A 21816-nucleotide genomic window follows, 5' to 3' on the forward strand; every position below is an offset into this window, starting at 1 on the left:
ATAACCCATCTTCTTAAGCGTAAAATCATTTTTCCTCCAATTGCTAATGCACAAGTACAAGATGTGTTCTCTAAAACTGGTTAAGAAAAGGGTAACAGAACTGGAAACAAAATGTTCCGGTAACAGAAGCGTGACAAAAGAAATACCGCTAACAAGAGCATTGCCATGAGATGCAGAAGTGCTACTTCAGACGAGAACAATTTCATTTTCCACACAGTTGCTAAATTCAACAACTTTTCCCAAGAGAAATTTGCGGTTCTATTGTCTGGATCCGATGTTTTGCCACTGTACAAACAGAAACAAAGAACAATAAATACAAGAAGCTTTGTACCTTAATAGTGGTTCAACCCAACGGGTGCAATCATCCTCAGCCAACAAGAAGGGCCTTCCTCCAACCAAATAACAGCATCCCTAACATGTAAGGCAATATTAAGAAGTTATCACTGTTAGGGTTCCCCGTTATATCCACACCGAGTAGTCCACATTTTCTGCAAGTGTTTGTGTTTCTTGGCTGCACAAGATTCCTTTCCTCTGCCAAGTACCTGGGCATCACTGTCATGCATCACACTGCATACCCAGCATCCCTTCCAAGTACTAACCCAGCAATCGCCTGCCCGCTAGCAATTTGGTCACCCTAGAGGATAATGCCCCCAACATTAGTTGCTTGTAAACAAATGGAGGTAAACAGAAGCTCCACATTTGGACTGATTTTTAAGAACCTCGCACACATTGTTAAGCTATACAGAAATTTCCAAACCAATGTGCAGAAATTAGTTTCAGTAGTTGAATCCTATTAACAACGCACATCATGTACAAGAAACTTTAATCCACAAAACACCTTGCAGAAGAAGCTAAAACGTCTATAACAAGGACGTGCTCATAGGATTTGCAAAGAAATGCTCATGGCATACTAGCTTTGGTTCAGTGAAGCTGCTTCCAAAGAGGGTTCTTAGTACGGATGGGATCCCGTTGGGCATAGTATGATGCATCTTCTTCACATAAATGTGTTTATCCAAAATCAACAACTCCAATAACTTTCTGCAGCTCTGTAAGAAAGAAGTTTGAATTAAACCTGAATCAACAAGGCAGGAAATTTCTACCCACAAAAAAAAGGGTGACATAGCATGTGGGTAGAGAAACCAATCCATAAAACAAACTGTGGGTTGCAATACCTGGGGATTCAGCACATCCATGCGGCGAATAATTTCATCCTAACACAAAACAAAGATGAAAGAAGTGAGAATAGACACATTATTTTGTAAAGCCTTATAGTTAAAGCTAATTGTTCAAGCTTGATATGACCAATTCGACCCCAATGCTACCCTACAGCCCCACCAACAGGTCCTAGTCAACAGAATTCCATTGACGTTCCAACATACTGATTATATGCATACCACATTCGCAAACTCAGAATAATCATTTGGTATAGCAACGTATAACCCTAATTAGCATCTTTTGTTGGCTGACTTAGCTGACCAATAAAACTCGGAATCATAGGTACAACATTAAGGAGACCAACAGTATGTTTGGGTAATCACGAGGATCGTAACGTCAACAACAATTCAATAACCAATCATGCTTTTATCTTGGTAGTGAAAATATATCGAACAATAAACGCAGCCAAGGGAACCTTGCTGCTGTATCCAGTGTTTGGTGATCGTTGGTGAAGACTGAAGACTGAAGAGTATGAAAGTCAAAGCAATTTTCAATTACAAAAGTTTCAGGAATATAATCATGAGATTGATAATATATATGGACATTGCTAGTTACTTTAAGTTTAATCTTCCTCCTCAGATAACATTTGATTTACGGGAAGCAAAGGCGACATAAGATAGCAAAAGAGTGTTTTGCTAGACATGAATAGAATTATATAAACCCAAAAGAATGCAAGTACCTCTATCATCCCTGGATTTTGCATCACAACTCCAAGAACACGTCTACGGAGTCCCTTGTAAATAATCTTGTTAATGGTCCCATCACCATTTATCCATGGCAATATTGGCACACATAGTTTACCAGAAGAGGATCTAGAAGATTCATCCACATCATCCCCTCTAGGCGAAACTTCTTTGCCTTCCATACAGCCTTTTGGGACACAGCTAGTTCGTTTTTCATCTGAGAGCTCAAAAACCTTTTCAGGGAAATTAAGAAACGTCACTTTATGAACATCATCAGCATTCATAATTATATCCCCCTTTGAATGAGCACCACCAATATCACAGTTTTTTGGATGAAGGATCAAATTGCCGTCAACGCCTCCTAGTGGCTTTCTCGATGAAGTTGGTTCAAAATTTTGACAACTACCGGGTACTGAAGTCATAAAATACTTGTCACGATACAATGAATCCACGAAACGGACAGAGTCGTAAGCATTGACCTGTATATAAAGCAGCAATCTTTTTAGATACGGATGTCATGAAGCGTTTAACTTATGAGACTTGGTTGAAGTATGAAATCACATGCTTTACTTCTTGAGGTCCAAAATTTAAGCCATATAATGCTATTCCTCTAACTTCTAACGCCAAGGAATCCGTTAAGTCAATTTGAATAAGTTCTTTTAATGTCTTGGAAATTAGAAACCACCTGTTCACCTCCACCAAAAACGTCTAATCAAAGCCTCTGTGTTGATGCCATAACAAAAAGAAAATCATCCCTCCACTGTTAATCAAATCCTAAATCAAAGAATTACCACTTGCACTGTAATTTGGCAGTTGGCACACAACTTTAGGGTTATTCCCACTGAGGACAACACATAAATAAAAACTAGAATATAAAATAGTTGTTGTCCCACGTCCTAACAATCTAACTTTAGGAACAGTGGCAAATCAACCAACTTTGTCATGGTCAGAGCAGAAGATTTAAGTTCGGATATCTACAATGTCAACCTCCCAATATTTAGTTGAATTCCACATTTTGGGCTGTAGTTGTGGAAGGCCCGCTGTGAGGGGGATTGTAAGAATATATAATAATTTTTGGCTCACATCCAAACAGCTTAAGATTTCTGGAACAGAGAAAACCCAACAAGCTTCACCAATGAGAAATTATTCTCAGATTGCTAAATACTTAGGAACTAACCTTTAAGACTCGTTCAAATGTTTGAAGCACGTCAATGATGAACTCTGTCATCCTTTCTCCTAAAAGGAAATCAAGAAATAATAAATACAGGAAAAACTAATGCAGAAATACCACCTTCCTGAAACAGAAGCATAACATAGAAAGTTATAGCATCATACCTGGGATATTTTCTATTCGGGAAACATCCCTTATGCTCAGTCCTTGGTCTCCGGCCTTTTGAATAGCACTGTAAACAGACCTAAAGACCTCGGGACAGATGGGACTTGATTGATCTTGAGCAGAACTTGATGGCAGCAAATGTTCAGCATACCGCACCATACCTTCCCAAGGTGACTCGCTATCTAATACAGAGACAGTACTGCATGAATCAAGGATTTCTTTCATATGGTCAGGCGGAGACAAAGCACTCAGACCAGAAGTACTGACTCGTTGATAACTTCCACCAAAAAATTTTCCAACTGGAGTATCGTCCTTGAACAAATCTACAGCATGAGCTGTAGAAAATGCTGCACGATATACAGATACCTTGATACCAGGGAAACCTTTTTCTCGACGAGAAATAATTTCACCTTCGCCCACCACAAATGATTTTAGCTTTTTAGTCTTATCACCATCTAAAAAATCATTGCTATCAATTTTACGTTTCGAGGTTCTCAAATCTTCAGCCTCTCCCATGCCTTCATCTGGCAAGCACGGGGAAATTGACAGTTCACCAGAAGAAACTAGAGCAAACAAATGGAATATGTCCCCGCACTGTAAATCTGAAGGGAGATCAATCCCCCCTTCCATAAGATCTTTATCTCTTTCACAGAGCCAATGCGCGAATTTATTAGCTCTCTTCCCAGAATTAGTAGGAAAGGGTGACATAGAAATATTATGCAAGAACTGCTGTGAAAGAGAAAAATGTTGACTGTCATTGCCCCCTACCTGCCAAATGAAATGTGTACAGCACATAAATTAGAAAAACAGGAGATATATGGGAACATATAGAAAATTCGATAGGAAACGACAGAAATGAAACTATTGTGGTAAATAAAAAGGGATTTTTGTACACTTTCAAGTTCTTTCCCTAGTGCTACAAGAATAAGATGAGCATGCAAATTAACAAAACTTTAGGATCTACCATGATTTTTCTCTCTCTAAGATAGTTGAAAGCCGCAAACAGATCACACTCTGAGTAACGCCGTATAATTTCTGCGAGCAGATTCGGCACTTCTGGTGCTGTTGAGGTACTCAAGAAGACAAGCTTAAAGAGCTCTACAGCATTAGAAACAGCCAGTGATTTCGAGACTTGTGTACTAACATTAACGCCATGCAAAAGCTTAAAAAACTTTTCATTAAGTTGTTGACAGCTTGATCTCCGTGAAGAAATTTTCAATCCTCTTCCACTATGGTTCTGAGCATCCTCATGAAGAGCAGCTGATGCAATAAATTCAGATTCCTGGGGATCCTGAAGGTAATGGTATTCACTACTCAGTAATATAGAACGCAAACAATTATAAATGTACAAACAATACAAAACCGTATACGCACCCACCCACACACCACGCATGGATGGGGAGGGGGAGGGGAGGGAGGGAGGGAATAAATGTACGAACAATGCAAAACCGTATCCACACCCACCCACACACACATCTTTGCAAGGCAAATAGTATTAATAAATCTAAGGTGCAGGGATTGGATAATTACATATTCTTCTGAATTTGTATTACGATCTGACCAGTCCTCGCAGGTAGATCCAATTCGTTTAGAGGCATCCAATTTAGATATTCTCTTGTAGTGAAGTACCTCCTCAAGGGCTTTCTTAATGTTATTGTCATCAAAATCATCCCATGGTTCTTCCTGAACACCTGTCACTTGATTATGATTACTGTTATTAGGAACAACACCGTTATGATCTTCCCCTGCTGAAACTCGCAAAAGCAGCCTGCAATCATCATTTCTCGGAGACCTGTTCTGGGTCTTTTCCAGGAATTTTGCATATCGTTCACTGATCATGTTGCAGAGCCTCATTAAAGCTATTCTAAATCTTCTGTTACTTTTGAGTAATGCCATTCGTTTTTGGCAGGTACTAGGAGGTGCTGGAAGGTCAGTAAGTGAAGCCCAATCTACTCGGTGAAATTTTGCCCCAAGAGATGCACGGTGTCTTACATATTGGATAATCAAGTGCCTGCAAAAATGATATCAATACAAGTGAAATTTAAATAGGTAACAAAAAAATACTCATATGCACAGAACAAAAGATTTTGCATCCTTTTCTTTTTCATAATACGATAAACCTTAAAAATTTTGTTGATTTACCACTATTCCCAATGCTTAAGTTGTTACGAAATGACAAAAAACAAACTTCATATTTCTGAAACTTCGCTCACATGTGGGCCTTCCTAGGCAAGTAGATACCAGCATGTGGATTTGGGAGGTTAAAAGTGTAGGGACTCATACCAGGATCCTCTGCTCTGATATCATGACAAAATTTGTTCGTTTACCACTATACCTAAAACCTTAAGCTGTTCTGATGTAAGCCAAAAGTTATTTAATAATCTATCAAGACCAAAAGAAAATCACCAACTCCATGGAGTATACAGCATACATGTCACAGAAAAAAAGAAAAAGTTATAAAGGGGAAAGTAGCTGATATTCATCATCTGTATCTTCTTCCCTTACCTGTCAGCCTCATCTGTCCATGAAAACCTTCGTTGACGTGTTGAACCACGTGCTGACTTTAACTTTTTAAAATCTTTTTCAGGTTCCTGCTCAGTTTCTAGACGATCAACCAATGGTTGCAAATGTGTGTCATTCTTATCTGAAGTGACCAAAAGATCAGTTTCTTCCATGGATTGGTTCACAGTATGAGATAATGCAGCATGCCCCTGCTCTTCCAACTGTGCAGTTACCTCATCAATTTCAATTGACTTTACTGACTCTTGTTCAGAAGATCTCTTCCTTTTTCGTGAAACACGTCTTCTTTTTTTTGGCTGAATTTCATCACTTCTATTTTGCAATCCCTGAAGACGCTTTTGGCGCTTATCATGATACACACGAAGCACCTGCAAGTGACATTACAGGAACAAACATGCATTATTGATAGGTCAGAAAAGGTTGTACCTCTCAATTAAATGAAATGAAAAATCTATAGTTTATTAAATATTGGCCAAGACATTATATACCCAGAAAATGAGGGGATAAAATGATGAGTTTGTGATAATACAAGAACAGCGAGAGACTAGAACTTCTAAACAAGGCTCAGACAAGCATCTATCTATATAGTATATACTTACATTTTATTATTTTATAAAGAGACGATTATAAAGAACAAGAAAAGAACGAGGAACAAGAACAGGCAGTCTAGACACAAAACTTGAAGAACAATGGTAAAGAGTATAATATCACAGAAAGTTTGAATACAGATGTCTTTATTCCATGGCTCTGGATAAAACGAATCCCTCAATCTATCAGTGAAATATATCTATCACTAGAACATTGCAATAGTTCCTGAAATGACAAATAAAAAAATACAGCTTCTTTTTTCTTGTTTCTTGCTGATGTTGATTTATTACCAATACGTCTCCAACACTTGTTATTCCGTTGACAGATTTGGAATAAAGTGACTTGCCCATGTCCATGTCGAGACGGTGAAATATCAACATTTCACAAATTATTATTAATACCTTACCAAATGAATAAGATAAAGACTCAAAAGAAAATTATAGCAGAATATAACCTGCTCCAAGGTCAAATTGAGATCCTTTGCAATCTTCCCACACTCTTTAAATGAAAGCTTTTCACTTGCATCATCCTTGTCTACACGCTTTAAGAGCTCATCACGCTGAGCTGCTGTCATAACTCGGATTTTGGTCCACGACTTGTACAGGGAGACCTGTGGAAAGAAAATAAGACAATTTTGCAGCTAAGTTGATCTACCAGTTCTGCCTTCAGCAGTATTTGAAAATTGAAATTCAATTTCAAGACAATCCTAGAAAATACAAATTCATGTGGATTTGGTATAAGGTATTCATGTAGAATTTTAGCAAACAAAAGGCCGAACTGAAATATATTTGGTCAAAAGTTAAAAGGCCGAAGTCAAGCACCTGGGGTGCGTGGAAGAGATACTAGAGTTCCAGTAAATATCCAGTAGGATATAAAATTCAAAAGTGTAGAAGAAAAAACCTAGGAAAAACTGTTAAAGTGAACAGCATACTACCAAAGTATGTGATCAACAAAAAACTCAAAATAACCCAAACAAACAAACGAAAAATAAAATACAAACAAAAAGAATAAAAGTTATTCAAGTACATACCTCACTTACAGCAGATCCAGGAAATGCATGCAGAGCAGCCCTTGGGTCAGCAGCAGCATAACAATACTCTAAAGTTTGCCAATACTCATCAACAGCTTCTCTATTTGAGAGGACAAAATCATGTCTGATTCGTGGGCGAAGATCAGGAGATCCAAAACTCAAAGATATTGAATCTTTTGAAAGTGGTTCTTCTATATAAGGCTTAAGCTCCAATGCGTGCGTAGAAGTGGCATGGGGAACTAGGATTTCATCCTTTGAACGTTCATCACCAACAAGTCGAATCAACTACAGAATTAGTTATCACATATTAGACATGCTAATGAAAATCTACAATGTGAGGGAAAAAAAAACAAATTTTTATTGCAAATATCAATAAAATAACAGGAGTGGACAAGACGAAAAACCAAAACAAAAGTTGATGAGGACATCAGTGCTAAATCACTTAAGGTTTATCACCGAAAGAGATGGAGAAAGAGGCCACAGAGCTCAGCCCTTTCATTGTGGCTGGACTAAAATTTCCTACAGCTTTTTGGAGTATTCTAGCAAGTGTATTTTCAGATTCTCCACATTCCAAAATTTAGAGTTGTTTTAATTTCAATTTCAATAAGCCTTGAAGTTACTCTCCAAGCCATTTTATGAGAGAGCTTTCTAGATATCAATTAGTGTAATGCATCTAGAGCTTTCTAGGAGTTGAAAAATCTCTTGTCATTAAGAGCTATTATCATATAAAGGTCGTACCCAGTGCACAAGGCTCCCGCTTTACGCAGGGTCTGGGAGAGGTGAATGTCGGCTAGCCTTACCCCCATTTATGGAGAGGCTGCTCCCAAGTCTCGAACCCGAGACCTACCGCTCATGGGCGAAGGCACTTGCCATCGCACCAAGTGCAACCTCTTTATTATCATATCAGGACTATAAATATATGTAAGTGCCTTTAGGCAAAGTAATGAAGTTTATAATAAATATCAGCTTTCAGAAAATATTCTAATCAATCTTTCTGTGAAGGGAATTTGGTGTGAAGCCAAACTTGGGTGTGAAGCCCCTGAGCGAATCAAGTTTCTTCTCTTCTTCTAAAGAGCTCCTATTCCCTTTTTCTTTACCCTTCTCAACTTTTACCAGCCTATCTACACAACGCCCTATAGGAATTACTACTTGCATTGGAGTTGAACCAACCCTAAGCTAGATGAATCGACACGGGCATAGAAACTACTTGGTTTCTGAAATTTTCTTAGGAACATACTGTGGGTATCAAAATCTGCTTGTTTCCTGCTAGTTTGCTACTTTAAATTCTTGGTGTGTTGTGGGTATTTGTAGTTTCTTTTGAGTTTTCATTGTTTAAATTAATTTTAATATTAATCTTGGCCATAATGCTATCATGCTGGCATCAATAGTAAAGTTCCCCTAATGACTCTCTCTCTCTCTCTCTCTCTCTCTCTCTCTCTCTCTCTCTCTCTCTCTCTCTCTCTCTCTCTCTCTCTCTCTCTCTCCAAACTACAATGAGCAGAAGTGTGGGAATCAAAGAACAAGGTTTTATGGATGACAAGGATTAAAGGCTGTCCAATTTTCTACAATTCTTTGGTCACCTAAGAATCAAATACCTTTTTTCTCTGAAATCTGTATGTAAAGATGCCATTTTTTCATGTAGTTGAGTCAAATTCAGATTTCAACTAGACATCAAACTAGAGATGATAATATACATGTCCAAAATTAAACAATCTGTATTAGGGAGAATGACAAATCATCCAATATAGTTAGTGAAAAATAGTTTGTTAAAGCTAAGTGTAGTTAGTTTTATTAGTACCTGTAATTAGTTAAGGTAGTTGAGGGTATTATTGTAACTAGCCTAAGGTAGCTAAGGCTATATATATTCACATCTGTGTAACTGAATTATTCATTCAATACAATTGTAAATCTTACAGAGGAAGTTTTCTCTTTCTATATGGTATCTCGCCATTCTGCTTCACAGCACCGACCGTCGCTTCCATTCATCAACTCGATCGATTTCTGATCGTTTTCGCCTTATTCTCTCTGATTCTTTGATTTTTATCTTCGATCTTTCTTGAATCTTGATCGTTGCAAGATATGGCTGCTCAATCTGCATCGCCACCGACTGGGTCGTCTTCTCCGATCATCTCTCCTTCGGTTCAAAACCCTAATTCCTCTTCTAATCCCAGTCCTCTGAATTCGTATACCTCTCTTACGATTCACAACATCGGTAGTATGGTGCCGATCCAGCTGAAAAGGTCCAATTATCTGCCATGGCGCACTCTGTTTGCTCCCATTTTCCGGCAATACAAACTCCTTGGGATTATTGATGGCACTGAGATCTGTCCTTCGCCATACTTGCCTGGTCGATTGATGAACCCTGCCTTCAAGGATTGGTATGAAAAAGATCAAAATCTTTTGATCTGGCTTAATTCTACTCTATCCGAAGAGATCATTCCTTTCATAGTTGGGGTTTCCTCTTCTCGTGAGCTCTGGATGAAACTTGAACAGCATTTTGGTGGAATTTCGAAGGCTCATGTTCACCAATTGCGATCGAGGCTTCAATCATTTCAGAAAGGTTCTCAATCTATCTCTGAATATCTTCAACAAATCAAGGAAATTGCTGATTCCTTGCAAGCTACTGGTGCTTCAGTGTCTGATCGTGACCTAATTGCTGCCACCCTACATGGATTGCTTGATGAATTTGAATCCTTCATTGATTCCATCATGCTCCGGTTATCTTCTACCTCTCTTGATGAACTACATGGCCTCTTACTCACCAAAGAGTTGTCTATGGCTCGTCGCAAGAGTATTTCTTCATCCTCTGCAACTGAGCCGTTTCAAGCTTTCTCCGTGCAATCTCAGCCTCCTCTGCTACCTACTCCATCTGCCTTTGCTGCTTAGAAGTTAGAACCAACCTCTTCACTCTGCTTCTCGGTTTAACTCAAGTCGGGGTAAGCCATCTCGAGGTAATTTCTCCTCCAATCGCAGTAATCGCAGCTTCCATAATAATCATGGTACTTTCATCAACAATCGTGGAAATCGGAATTATCAAGGCTCTTGCAATTATCAAAGTTCTTCTACTTTCAAAGTTCCTTGTCAGATCTGTGGTTCAACCAGTCATGAGGCCATTGACTGCTTTGATCGTATGAATCCGGACATTTGTGGTCGCATTCCTCCGGCTAAACTTGCTGCTATGTGAGTGCATCATTCAGCCAAATCCTCTCAGCCATGGTTAATTGATTCTGGCGCAACCTCTCACATCACTAATGATGTAGCCAATATCTCTTCTCCTACTCCCTACACTGGAGAGGACAAAGTGTATATTGGAGATGGTAAAGGCTTATCTATTCATAATATTGGTTCATCATCTCTGCACACTTCTCATACCTCTTTTAAGCTGAGCAATGTTTTACATGTTCCCTTCATGAAACATAATCTCTTGTCTGCTTATCAATTTCTTAAGGATAACAACTGTTCATTGACTCTTGAACCCTATGGATCCATTGTCAAGGATCACATTTCAGGGAAGATGCTTTTGCAAGGACCTGTTAAAGATGGTTTCTATCCTTTACAAGGTTCTATCAGCTCTTCTCCTTCTCCACCTTCAGCTTTTCTCAGCATCAAAGCACCTGTCACAGTACGGCACAAGCGCTTAGGACATCCTTCCTCCTCAATTTTCAGAAGGGTCTTATCTACCAATAATCTTGCATTGCAAGGCAAGCAAACTGTTGATTTTTTCTGCTCAGATTGTACACTTGCTAAGAACCACAAGCATCCTTTTGGAGTGGCTTCTTCATCAACAACTCAAAGTCTTCAACTTCTGCATTGTGACCTATGGGGAACTGCCTCTGTCACATCTAATAGTGGTTTCAAATATTACTTGCTTCTTGTTGATGACTTTAGCAAATATAGTTGGTTTTTCCCATTGAAGTCCAAGTCCGATGTATTTCCTACCTTTGTTACTTTCAAAAACTATGTAGAAAACTTCAGTGGCAATAAAATCAAGATTCTGCGTTCAGACTCAGGGGGTGAATTCACTAATAACTCTCTTGCTTCATTTCTTCGTGAACATGGTATATTACATCAGTTTAGTTGTCCTCATACTCTTGAACAAAATGGCTGTGCAAAGAGAAAACATAGACATCTTGTTGAGACAGCTAGAACATTACTTGTTGCCTCTCATGTTCCTCATATTTTTTGGGTTGAAGCATTCTCCACTGCTCTATATCTTATTAATAGACTTCCTATTTCTGGATTAACAAAGTCATCGTTGGAACTTCTCTTCAACCATCTTCCAGATTACTCAAAACTGAAAGTATTTGGCTGTCAATGTTATCTGTGGCTTAAACCGTACATTCCCTGTAAATTGGATGCTAAGAGTAAAAGTTGTGTGTTTTTGGGATATAGTCTTCAACATAAAGGCTATAGGTGTCTTGATCCCATTACAAATCGAATCTACATATCAAAACATGTTGTCTTTGATGAAAACTCTTATCCATTTAAGTCACTGCAGCTTCCAAGTTCAACTTCAGAGAGTTCATCTTCCACCTCTTCACCATTTTTGGATCTTCATTTCCACAAACACTTCTCAAGTTCTCCTACTGCTAGTACTTCTTCAGCACCACCGTGTTCCTCTGCTCCTAATCCTATTACTCCAATCTCCATTTCAACTCAGCATTCTTCAAGTCATCAGATCGTGGATAATTCTCCAAGTTCTTCCAGTTCTGTCTCTATCTCAGAATCCTCTCTCTTGCCTCTTCAGCCAAGTCATCTACCTATTTCTGAGAATACATATCCTATGATTACAAGATCTAAAGCTGGAATCTTCAAGTCTAGAGCTTATGCAGCCACCAAACATCCACTTCCAGTTGATCTTGACTTTGTTCCCAATACGTATTTGCAAGCATCAAAACATGCTCATTGGAGAGCTGCAATGCAAGCTGAGTATAATGCTTTAATGACCACTGGCACTTGGTCTCTTGTTCCATCTCATCCTTCTCAGAATGTTGTTGGTTGTAAATGGGTTTTCCGGATCAAGAAAAATCCTGATGGCACCATTGACAGACACAAAGCCCATCTCGTGGCCAAGGGCTTTCATCAACAAGGAGTGGATTTTCAAGAAACGTTTAGTCATGTTGCTAAACCGGTTACCATTCGGATTCTTCTTACACTTGTTGTCCAACATAATTGGTTTTTGAACCAATTAGACATTAGCAATGCCTTTCTTCATGGCGATCTAAAAGAGGATGTTTATATGCAACAACCTCCTGGTTTTGTTGATCCTAACTCTCCCAGTTTTGTTTGCAAGCTGCAAAAATCCTTATATGGTCTTAAACAAGCTCCTCGAGCTTGGTTTGATAAATTGTTCCAAGCTCTTCGTGCACTTGGTTTTCACCAATCACAATCGGATGCTTCCTTATTTGTTCTCAATGGTCCTCAATTGGTTATTGTTCTTGTCTATGTAGATGACATTTTAGTCACTGGGCCTAACTCTCAACTCTGTCAACAGTTTATCCAGCAACTTAGCACTCAGTTTCCAGTAAAAGATCTTGGTCCTTTACACTATTTCTTGGGGTTGGAAGTACACCGATCTAACAAAGGTATCTTCCTGCATCAGACCAAGTACCTCCTTGATCTTCTTAAGAAAACAAACATGGAGGGTGCAAAACCTTGTTGCACTCCTCTTGGTTCTAAGAAACTGGATCACAGTGGGCCTCTCTTATCCAATCCTACTGAATATCGTTCTATAGTTGATGGGTTACAATATCTTACTTGGACTCGACCAAATCTTGCTTTTGCCGTCAATCAAATTTGTCAATTTATGCATGCTCCACGAGAACAACATCTTCAAGCAGCAAAACGAGTCCTCAGATTTCTTAAAGGTTCTATTTCTCATGGTTTATGGTTCACTAAAGGTCCTATCACTCTTTCAGCATACTCTGATGCTGATTGGGCAGGTTGTCCATTTGATAGGCAGTCTACCAGTGGATATTGTGTATTTCTTGGCCCTAATCTCATTAGTTGGAGTGCCAAGAAACAAAGCACTGTTGCTCGTTCCTCTACCGAAGCTGAATATCGGTCTTTAGCCCATACTGCTGCAGAAATTACTTGGGTGTGCAAAATCCTTAAAGATCTTCATTTTCCTCTACCTCAATTGCCTACACTTTGGTGTGATAATCTATCAGCTATCTCTTTAGCTTCTAATCCTATTTTTCATGCTCGAACCAAGCATGTTGAGCTTGATTAGCACTACATCTGGGAGCTAGTACTAGCAAATCTCATCAAAGTTCACTATGTTTGCAGTGAAGACCAATTGGCTGATCTTCACACCAAGTCTTTGTCTAAAAGCCGGTTTTCTTCTCTGTGTTCCAAGCTTCCAATTGGAATCCTCTCTGATTCCTCCTTGAGCTTGAGGGGGTGTATTAGGGAGAATGATAAATCATCCAATATAGTTAGTGAAAAATAGTTTGTTAAAGCTAAGTGTAGTTAGTTTTATTAGTACCTGTAATTAGTTAAGGTAGTTGAGGGTATTATTGTAACCAGCCTAAGGTAGCTAAGGCTATATATATTCACATCTGTGTAACTGAATTATTCATTCAATACAATTGTAAATCTTACAGAGGAAGTTTTCTCTTTCTATAATCTGATCATTGTATGCTCTGACTGGGTAATCTTGTTGAAACTGTTTGCTGAGCACCTTTTTTAACCAGACAATTATAAGTGTCAAAACTTCTGGTAGTATTTTCAGCATACTGGGGTCCAAATCAGATAACGCACCATTCCATAAAATATAAATAACATGTTGTTTTCTTTGCTTCACGATTAAAGATGTTAGTGAGATGCTTTCATGAATTTTTAGGGACACAAACCCCAACAAATTAAGCTAAACCACCAATTGGTCATTGCCGCTGCATGACCCTTAAAATTTCACACATTCTGGGCTGGTTCATCTGGTCTAATGTGGCAGACATTTTGGATAGCAGATTACACATATATAAAGAACCAATTTGAATGGAACCATACCTTCAATCGCCGTAAAATTTCAATGACCAATGAGAGCCTTCCAGTTGCATGGGTGTCCATTAGAGACTTATACTCCTCAGCTGAAAGGTCAGAGAGACACAAACCCCTCTTACACTTCTCAAGCATATCATCAATTTTTTTAGTGGCGCCCACAACTTGTAAATACAATTCAACTGGAATAGCCTTGATTGCTGCCTCCAGTGAAAACAATTTGCTACTGCTGTGCGGATTTCTCAGCTCAATGACATCTATCCCAGATGAAAAAGCACCATCAGATCCTGAACTACATATGTAGTCCCACAGGAAACTATGTAGCATCTTTGCACGAATCATCTTTGCCAGAATAAAGCCATTAGAACGCATGGCTTCTGATTTCATAGCTCGGATATCTGTACTGGCATGGTTCTGAGTCCTCTGAACATCTTTCAGTACAGGAACTGATCCACTGCTCTTCCATCGAGATGAACATTGGCCACGGCTTTGAATCTCAAAAGACCTCCATGCATCATGAATTTCCGAAACTAGTTCGGGAGTTAAACTCTGAATAGATGGGTGCAGAATCACTAGAGTGGTACGGCTACGACCACAATTTGTGACAACAGGTACATTAATATGTATGCACTTACAGTGCCCTAGTTCCTGAAGTTTCTTTAAAATTCGGTCTATAGTTTTCCTGTCTGTTGTCGTACACTTGTCCTTCTCCAGACTCACAAGCCACCTATGCAGCTCAGCTCTTACAATAAACTTCTCATCCTAGACAAAAGAACAAAACTATTAGATTTAGCTGTCAATATACAGCAAATAGATAAAAAAGAGAACCAACAGAAATCCCTTGAGGTAACGGATGATGAAAAGAACCTGTAGCCGCTGAAGTATCCTTTTTTCTCTTCGAGTGCTATCCTCACTCAAAGACAGACATGGATACCTCGGATCTGATCCAGAACCAAGTGGCTTTAACACAGCTGGTAGTGTTTCTGCTGAGGTGCCATTTATTTCCATTGCTGTGCTCAGTAAATTATCAGTCATATCTCTTGGCTCAAGAAATTTTAGTTGGGTATTTTCAGGAGAAAGGAGGATCTGGTTAGATTCACTAAACCGAGGATATCCATTAGAAGGCTCGGTATTAATGTCTCTATGTTCCACATTTCCAGGACTAGCAGTATAACCCTTCAAAGTTGAACAATCATAGGCTGAATGAGTTTGATTTCGACCTGACCTGTCAAGAGCATTTGGGCTGCCAACACATAGGTCAGCAGTTTTATTTTCATTGGCATTTTCTGATTTATTATGAAAAGCATTAGCCGATCCAGAATTGTGTTCCTCAGATGTGCGCAACCTGTACGCCATGGCTTTTTTTTGCATTTCTGGCTGAACACTCAACCCAAACCTAGACCACATAGTAGCAAGCCGGTTGTAATTCTTTTTGTTGCTAATTCCAAGCCTCTCAACAACCTGTTTGTAGAAAATATAAAAATCCAAAGAATTGAAAACTGAAAGGGGTAGTATTATGAATTTGCAGGAATACATCATGCATAGCAAGCTCAATGAAGCTATTGACCAAAATAAAATCAAGCTCAAAAAAGCACCTCCAAAAGATTTATGAGAATAAAGACTATCCTTACATGATGTTGTTAATCCACAAGAAGTCCATTATCCATACCTCTTTCTGGACAGAAATTCATATCAGAGCTAACTAGTCTTAAACAGTGGTAATAAACTCATAAATGCATGACTATTTGATTAAGGCATGGTTATATGATTAAACCATGAAAGGTTTCCCAGTCCCACCAACAACGCTAGCACCCAACAATTCCAGCAGATAGTAAATAAACTATGGACATAATATGGAAACAAATAAAAAGGGAACTGTTATTAGCACTTCAAAAATCTCATTCTACACTCCTCATAAGTGTATTTTTCTTTCTAATTATAGAAGGTTTGGAGTGCCAAATGAGATTTTTGGAGTGCTAATAACAATTCCCAATAAAAAAATGATATAATATCTGGTCTCTGAATTCAGATAATAATTTTTTAGAATGTCCATTTCCCTTTTTAACTCTGCATATTGATTAAATAGGGAACTTTAACGAAAAGCACTCCGTACTGTTCACTTTAACGAAAAACCACATTTTTACACTAAAAAGTCAATCCTGGTACTATTCACTTTACCCTTTATTTTGTCCTTATCATTAAAACTCAAAGTTTTCAAACCCTTTTCATTAGTTTTCCTTTATATCTTTCCAGTCAATTCAAACTGGAGCTTTGAAAGGAGTACCTTACACCTCTCTCGTTAAAAAAAAAATACACTGGATTTCGAATGCTAAAAGAATTATAGTATTTCATTGCTGACATCAACAATGACCATAGTATCAAACCACAATGCTTTAACGAAATAATAGCTGCTCAACACTTACCGCACACACCTTTTTAAAATAATAGAATATATATATAATGCACACACCTCAACCCTAGTCAAGCCCTCTGTGCTTGTGGCATGTATCAAATCGTAAATTTGTTGCTCAATTGGAAGTTCTACAAGCTGATCAGTGATTTCACACTTCTTCTTTTTTCTTAACTTCATTTGCTGGTCTTCATCACAATGATCATCCACATGCCGAAGAGTTTTTGGCGCAAAACTTGTGGGAGTATAATTTTCTGGAAAACGCAGACAGCACTCAACCTGTCCAAAGTCAGAAAGAGATATCAAGTCATGATCAACGAGGTCCTTGCCTTGAACCGATTGAACCTATTGATTATTATTATGATCACTAACCGATAAAAGTTAAGAACAGCACTGTCATAAAAATTATGATCATAATGTATCACAAATTTAATTTTCCAATATGCAAAATGATTACCCTATTAGCATTTATGTTGAAGACATAAAAATACAGCAAACAAAAACAATAGTGAACACAACTGTCTCATTCTAAAGCAACAACAACAACAACAAAGCCTTTTCCCACTAAGTAGGGTCGGCTATATGAATCCTAGAACGCCATTGCGCTCGGTTCTGTGTCATGTTCTTCGTTAGATCCAAGTACACTAAGTCTTTTCTTAGAGTCTCTTCCAAAGTTTTCCTAGATCTTCCTCTACCCCTTCGGCCCTGGACCTCTGTCCCGTAGTCGCATCTTCTAACCTGAGCGTCAGTAGGGCTTCTTTGCACATGTCCAAACCACCATAACCAATTTTCTCTCATCTTTCCTTCAATTTCGGCTACTCCTACTTTACCTCAGATATCCTCATTCCTAATTTTATCCTTTCTCGTGTGCCCACACATCCAACGAAGCATCCTCATCTCCGCTACACCCATTTTATGTACGTGTTGATGCTTCACCGCCCAACATTCTGTGCCATACAGCATCGCCGGCCTTATTGTCGTCCTATAAAATTTTTCCTTGAGCTTCAGTAGCATACGGCGGTCACACAACACACCGGATGCACTCTTCCACTTCATCCATCCAGCTTGTATTCTATGGTTGAGGTCTCCATCTAATTCTCCATTCTTTTGCAAGATAGATCCTAGGTAGCGAAAGTGGTCGCTCTTTGGTACTTCTTGATCTCCGATCCTCACCCCTAACTCATTTGGGCCTCCATTTGCACTGAACTTGCACTCCATATATTCTGTCTTTGATCGGCTTAGGCGAAGACCTTTAGATTCCAACACTTCTCTCCAAAGGTTAAGCTTTGCATTTACCCCTTCCTGAGTTTTATCTATCAACACTATATCGTCTGCGAAAAGCATACACCAAGGAATATCATCTTGAATATGTCCCGTTAACTTATCCATTACCAATGCAAAAAGGTAAGGACTTAAGGATGAGCCTTGATGTAACCCTACAGTTATGGGGAAGCTTTCAGTTTGTCCTTCATGAGTTCTTACGGCAGTCTTTGCTCCATCATATATATCCTTTATAGCTTGGATATATGCTACTCGTACTCCTTTCTTCTCTAAAATCCTCCAAAGAATGTCTCTTAGGACCCTATCATACACTTTTCCAAATCTATAAAGACCATGTGTAAATCCTTTTTTCTATCTCTATATCTTTCCATCAATCTTCGTAAGAGATAGGACTATGACCTTATATCTAGATACGTTAACTGGAAAAAAAAAGACTATGGACTTATTTCCAAAGTAATTTAAAACAGGAGAAAAAAGGAAGAAGAACATAGTGAATGAGGAAAGCGGGAAGAATTAAAAGAAATGGCAATATTGAAAAAAAAAATATACGAGAAGCAATATTTGCAAATTAAAACAAAAACAAAACAACAATAAGCATTAAAAACCTTGTCATTCACTTTAGCTTCAAACACCTCGACCATACCAGCAGCTTTCAACCTGCGACAGACCTAGAAGCACAATATGTAGGTAAAATGCAATGAAAAGCAATCAGTATATTACAAGGTTGCCAATTCAAAGATATAAGAGAAAATCACTAGTAATAAAATTTGTACTGTTCTCCAAGCTTTATGTCCTCCAGGCGTTCCAGTGTAACCAAGATCTTTCTTAATATCCGAAACAACAAGAACCTTTAAAAACAAAATAAATTTAGGAAGTGAAGAAAACAAAAACAAAAATGAACTTGAACATCAAAACTTCTAGAAACCTGAGTTATGTTACCTTGCCATTGGCTTCTTCAAGCTTATCACAGATTGCCTGCATTTCTGGTAGATAGTCCTTCACAAGCACATCCTCTTTAACACATTTTCCAGATAAACCGCCTCCATGTGCAGGACTTCCTTTACCATTTCCAAAATTCTCCTTAGCCTGTTCTTCCTTGGTGATCTCAATCATCTGTTGAGAGCCTAAATGTTTTCCATGTCGATACAAGTATAACATGTTGGTACTCACAATCGGGATGTTTCTTGACTCCCCTTCATCACCAGCTTCTTTTGTCCTTACTAATGCAGGTTGCTTCACAATTAGCCCTTGGCATTCAAGGTTCTTCACTACATAATGAAAGTTTCTCCCTTCAATTCCAAGTTCCTTAGCAACCTGACTTTGTGTAATTCCATTCGTTCTGTGATAACCCAATTTTTTAGAGAGTCATTACTCAACTAAACAAACCAAAAAATTTCCTCTCATCATCACCCCCAAAGTTTTTTTTTTAAGAAGAAGAAGAAACAAATTTTTATTGCAATGAAACAATAAAACTACAAGAGCAGACAAGAAATCTGCAAAGGCACAAACAAAACAAGATAAATAGCACCATCATCCTAACACTTATAAACTATAAAAACAACACAAAACTAACTAATAGCTGCAATCCAGTTACGCCAAATTTCTGAAAAGACAAACTCTAAATTTTGTAGTAACCGATGCCCACAAACTTTGTCAGGAAAGATGACAACTCGTCTAATTCCACATCACGCAAATTCCTTCGAAACTTAAAGTCCCAATGCAAAGAATGTTAGCAAAACTAGCCACCCTAGAAATACTCTTATTATGAAACCTGGATAAGTTTTTTTTTAGTACAACGATATATTTTACACTAAAGGGAGGGGGCAGTTTGGCTAAGCCACACAATGGCAACCTAATTTTCTATCGAATTCGCCATCCACGAGATTCGAACCTAAGACTTTCTCACTTACAAATGAAGAGGAATACCACCAAACCGTAGTACTGAATGGCAAAACCTGGATAAGTTGAACAACCTAGGAAATGAGACTTGAAAAAATCTTTCACCTAGCCAAATGTCTTCCCAAAATGTAATTCGATCGCCTGTACCAAGAACAAAACAGCAGCACTCCAGAAAAAGATTTATGCCCTTGGGAACCCCCAAAGTTTATTCACAATCACTCAACATTTCTGTACAAGAGGGAGGAAGATAAAAACCACCAAAATCACAAAATATGAACTTGTGCCACTCCTTCCGCCTTTCAACCATCATTCAACCTTCCACTCAGTCTAACAATATATTCCACTCATGTCAACATAAAATTTTCTAGCTGCACTATTAACAGTTCCTGTCCCACATTGCAACGAACCGATAATTATATTAAAGATACAAACTTTAAAGCAACCCCATTCATGGTTCAGTAAACCTATACAAACAAACTACCGATTCTGCACATACATCCACATATACACAATCAAAACTGCCAATGCATACACACAATCGGTCAAAACAGCCCAAATTAGCATACATACACAATTACATTCCCAATTTTACAAATACATATCTGACATGCTGATATACAAAATCCCAACAAAAAAGACTTCGAATTCATGCAAACTCCAATTCTAAAGGAAAAGAAACGAACCTAGCCATGGCGACACGCTCGAGAGCTTTCTGTTGAGGGGGGCGCAAGTCGGCATTGGCGGAGCGGGCATGGTAGAGGCCCATGAAGTTGTTCATGAGACCCTCGTCAGCCACGACTTTCAGGTTGAGCTTCTCGGCGTCTTGGACGGACTGGATGGAAGGGTCTGCAGGGTCAAACGGTGCGTTTCGGGCGAGGAGCTTGAGGGTTGGGACGGCGCGGAGGCCGTCCCATAGGGATTGCTTGAGGCGAGGAGAGAGGTCGAGGTTGGAGGAGGAGAGAGAGGGCTCGAGCCTCGGCCAGAGGGTTTGGAGAGAGACGCCATTTCGGAGCTCCGAACAGATTTCTGATATGGCGGAGTTCAGAATCGTGTCCATGGAGAAAGCATGTGTGGGAATTTTTTTTTTTTTTTTTTTTTTTTTTTTTTTTGTTTCTGTTTGCTGTTTGTTTTCCGAGAAAGTTTTTGGAGAACTGATGGAGTTCTGGAACGAAGGACGAAGACGACGAAGGAATGTGGTAATTCGAGTTGTGAATTACAGGTTTACCCCTAGAGTTTTTGGTTTTGAGTGGGGGTAAACTTTTCTTCCTGATAAACCTTTTTAACTGTACAATATGAAAGTTATCGTTTATTGTTATTAAAACATATTTAATCCCGCGGATACATATAATCTCGTAGAACATGTAAGTGATTCATATACAACATCTCTTTTATTTATTAGCGGTTCTTGTTGAAAATACTGGTGGGTTAGTGAATGCCCACAATAATATTGAAAACATTGGTAGATTTTTCAATGCTCATACAAATTGGATTTTCAACATTGGCAGATTAATGAAAACATTGGCAGTGTTGAGATGTGGACTTTGGAAATGAAAGAGATCGTTTTTCAAAAGATGTATTGTAAATTTCAAACTGTAATAATACGGAGTTGCTCTATAAATAGAGTGCTCCGACTACTCTTAAAAGATAGAGAGATATACTGAGAAAAATGAAAGATTAATAACTTCAGTATCTATTCCTCACTCTTTTATTTGTCATCCTCTTGTGTTATAGTTTCAATGTAATATTTTACACCTGCTTCGCTCCTGTCACTAGTAAAAGTTATTTATCTAACTTTTACATATTTATAACACGTTATCAGCACGAGTCTCTAAAACCTAACCATTTCTCATTTCTC

General features: G+C 38.5%; 1 protein-coding gene across 1 annotated transcript; it reads right to left on the bottom strand.

The window, feature by feature from the left end:
• Positions 1 to 185: 185 nt before the first annotated feature.
• On the bottom strand, positions 186 to 21134 carry LOC126583796 (uncharacterized). Its single transcript, XM_050248318.1, has 17 exons — positions 20645 to 21134; positions 19002 to 19401; positions 18836 to 18910; positions 18668 to 18730; positions 16842 to 17060; positions 15239 to 15832; positions 14381 to 15133; positions 7373 to 7657; positions 6797 to 6952; positions 5740 to 6122; positions 4765 to 5245; positions 4199 to 4525; positions 3234 to 4002; positions 3076 to 3134; positions 1895 to 2377; positions 1173 to 1211; positions 186 to 1046 (listed from the first exon to the last, which is right to left on the bottom strand). Exons 1-17 carry the CDS (start codon positions 21016 to 21018, stop codon positions 861 to 863), a joined length of 5646 nt encoding a protein of 1881 aa, XP_050104275.1. The 5' UTR covers positions 21019 to 21134; the 3' UTR covers positions 186 to 860.
• Positions 21135 to 21816: the final 682 nt, after the last annotated feature.

The sequence above is a fragment of the Malus sylvestris genome, chromosome 9 (assembly GCF_916048215.2).
Source record: "Malus sylvestris chromosome 9, drMalSylv7.2, whole genome shotgun sequence".
In the NCBI taxonomy this organism is placed as follows: domain Eukaryota; kingdom Viridiplantae; phylum Streptophyta; class Magnoliopsida; order Rosales; family Rosaceae; genus Malus; species Malus sylvestris.

Excerpts from the sequence above, each read along its gene's own strand:
- LOC126583796 (XM_050248318.1), bottom strand. The coding sequence starts at position 21,018 with ATGGACACGATTCTGAACTCCGCCATATCAGAAATCTGTTCGGAGCTC. Across the intron at positions 15,833-16,841 it reads AGGGCTTGACTAGGGTTGAG|GTTGTTGAGAGGCTTGGAAT; the intron begins GTGTGTGCATTA and ends TTCTACAAACAG. Across the intron at positions 7,658-14,380 it reads AAATTTTACGGCGATTGAAG|TTGATTCGACTTGTTGGTGA; the intron begins GTATGGTTCCAT and ends CTAATTCTGTAG.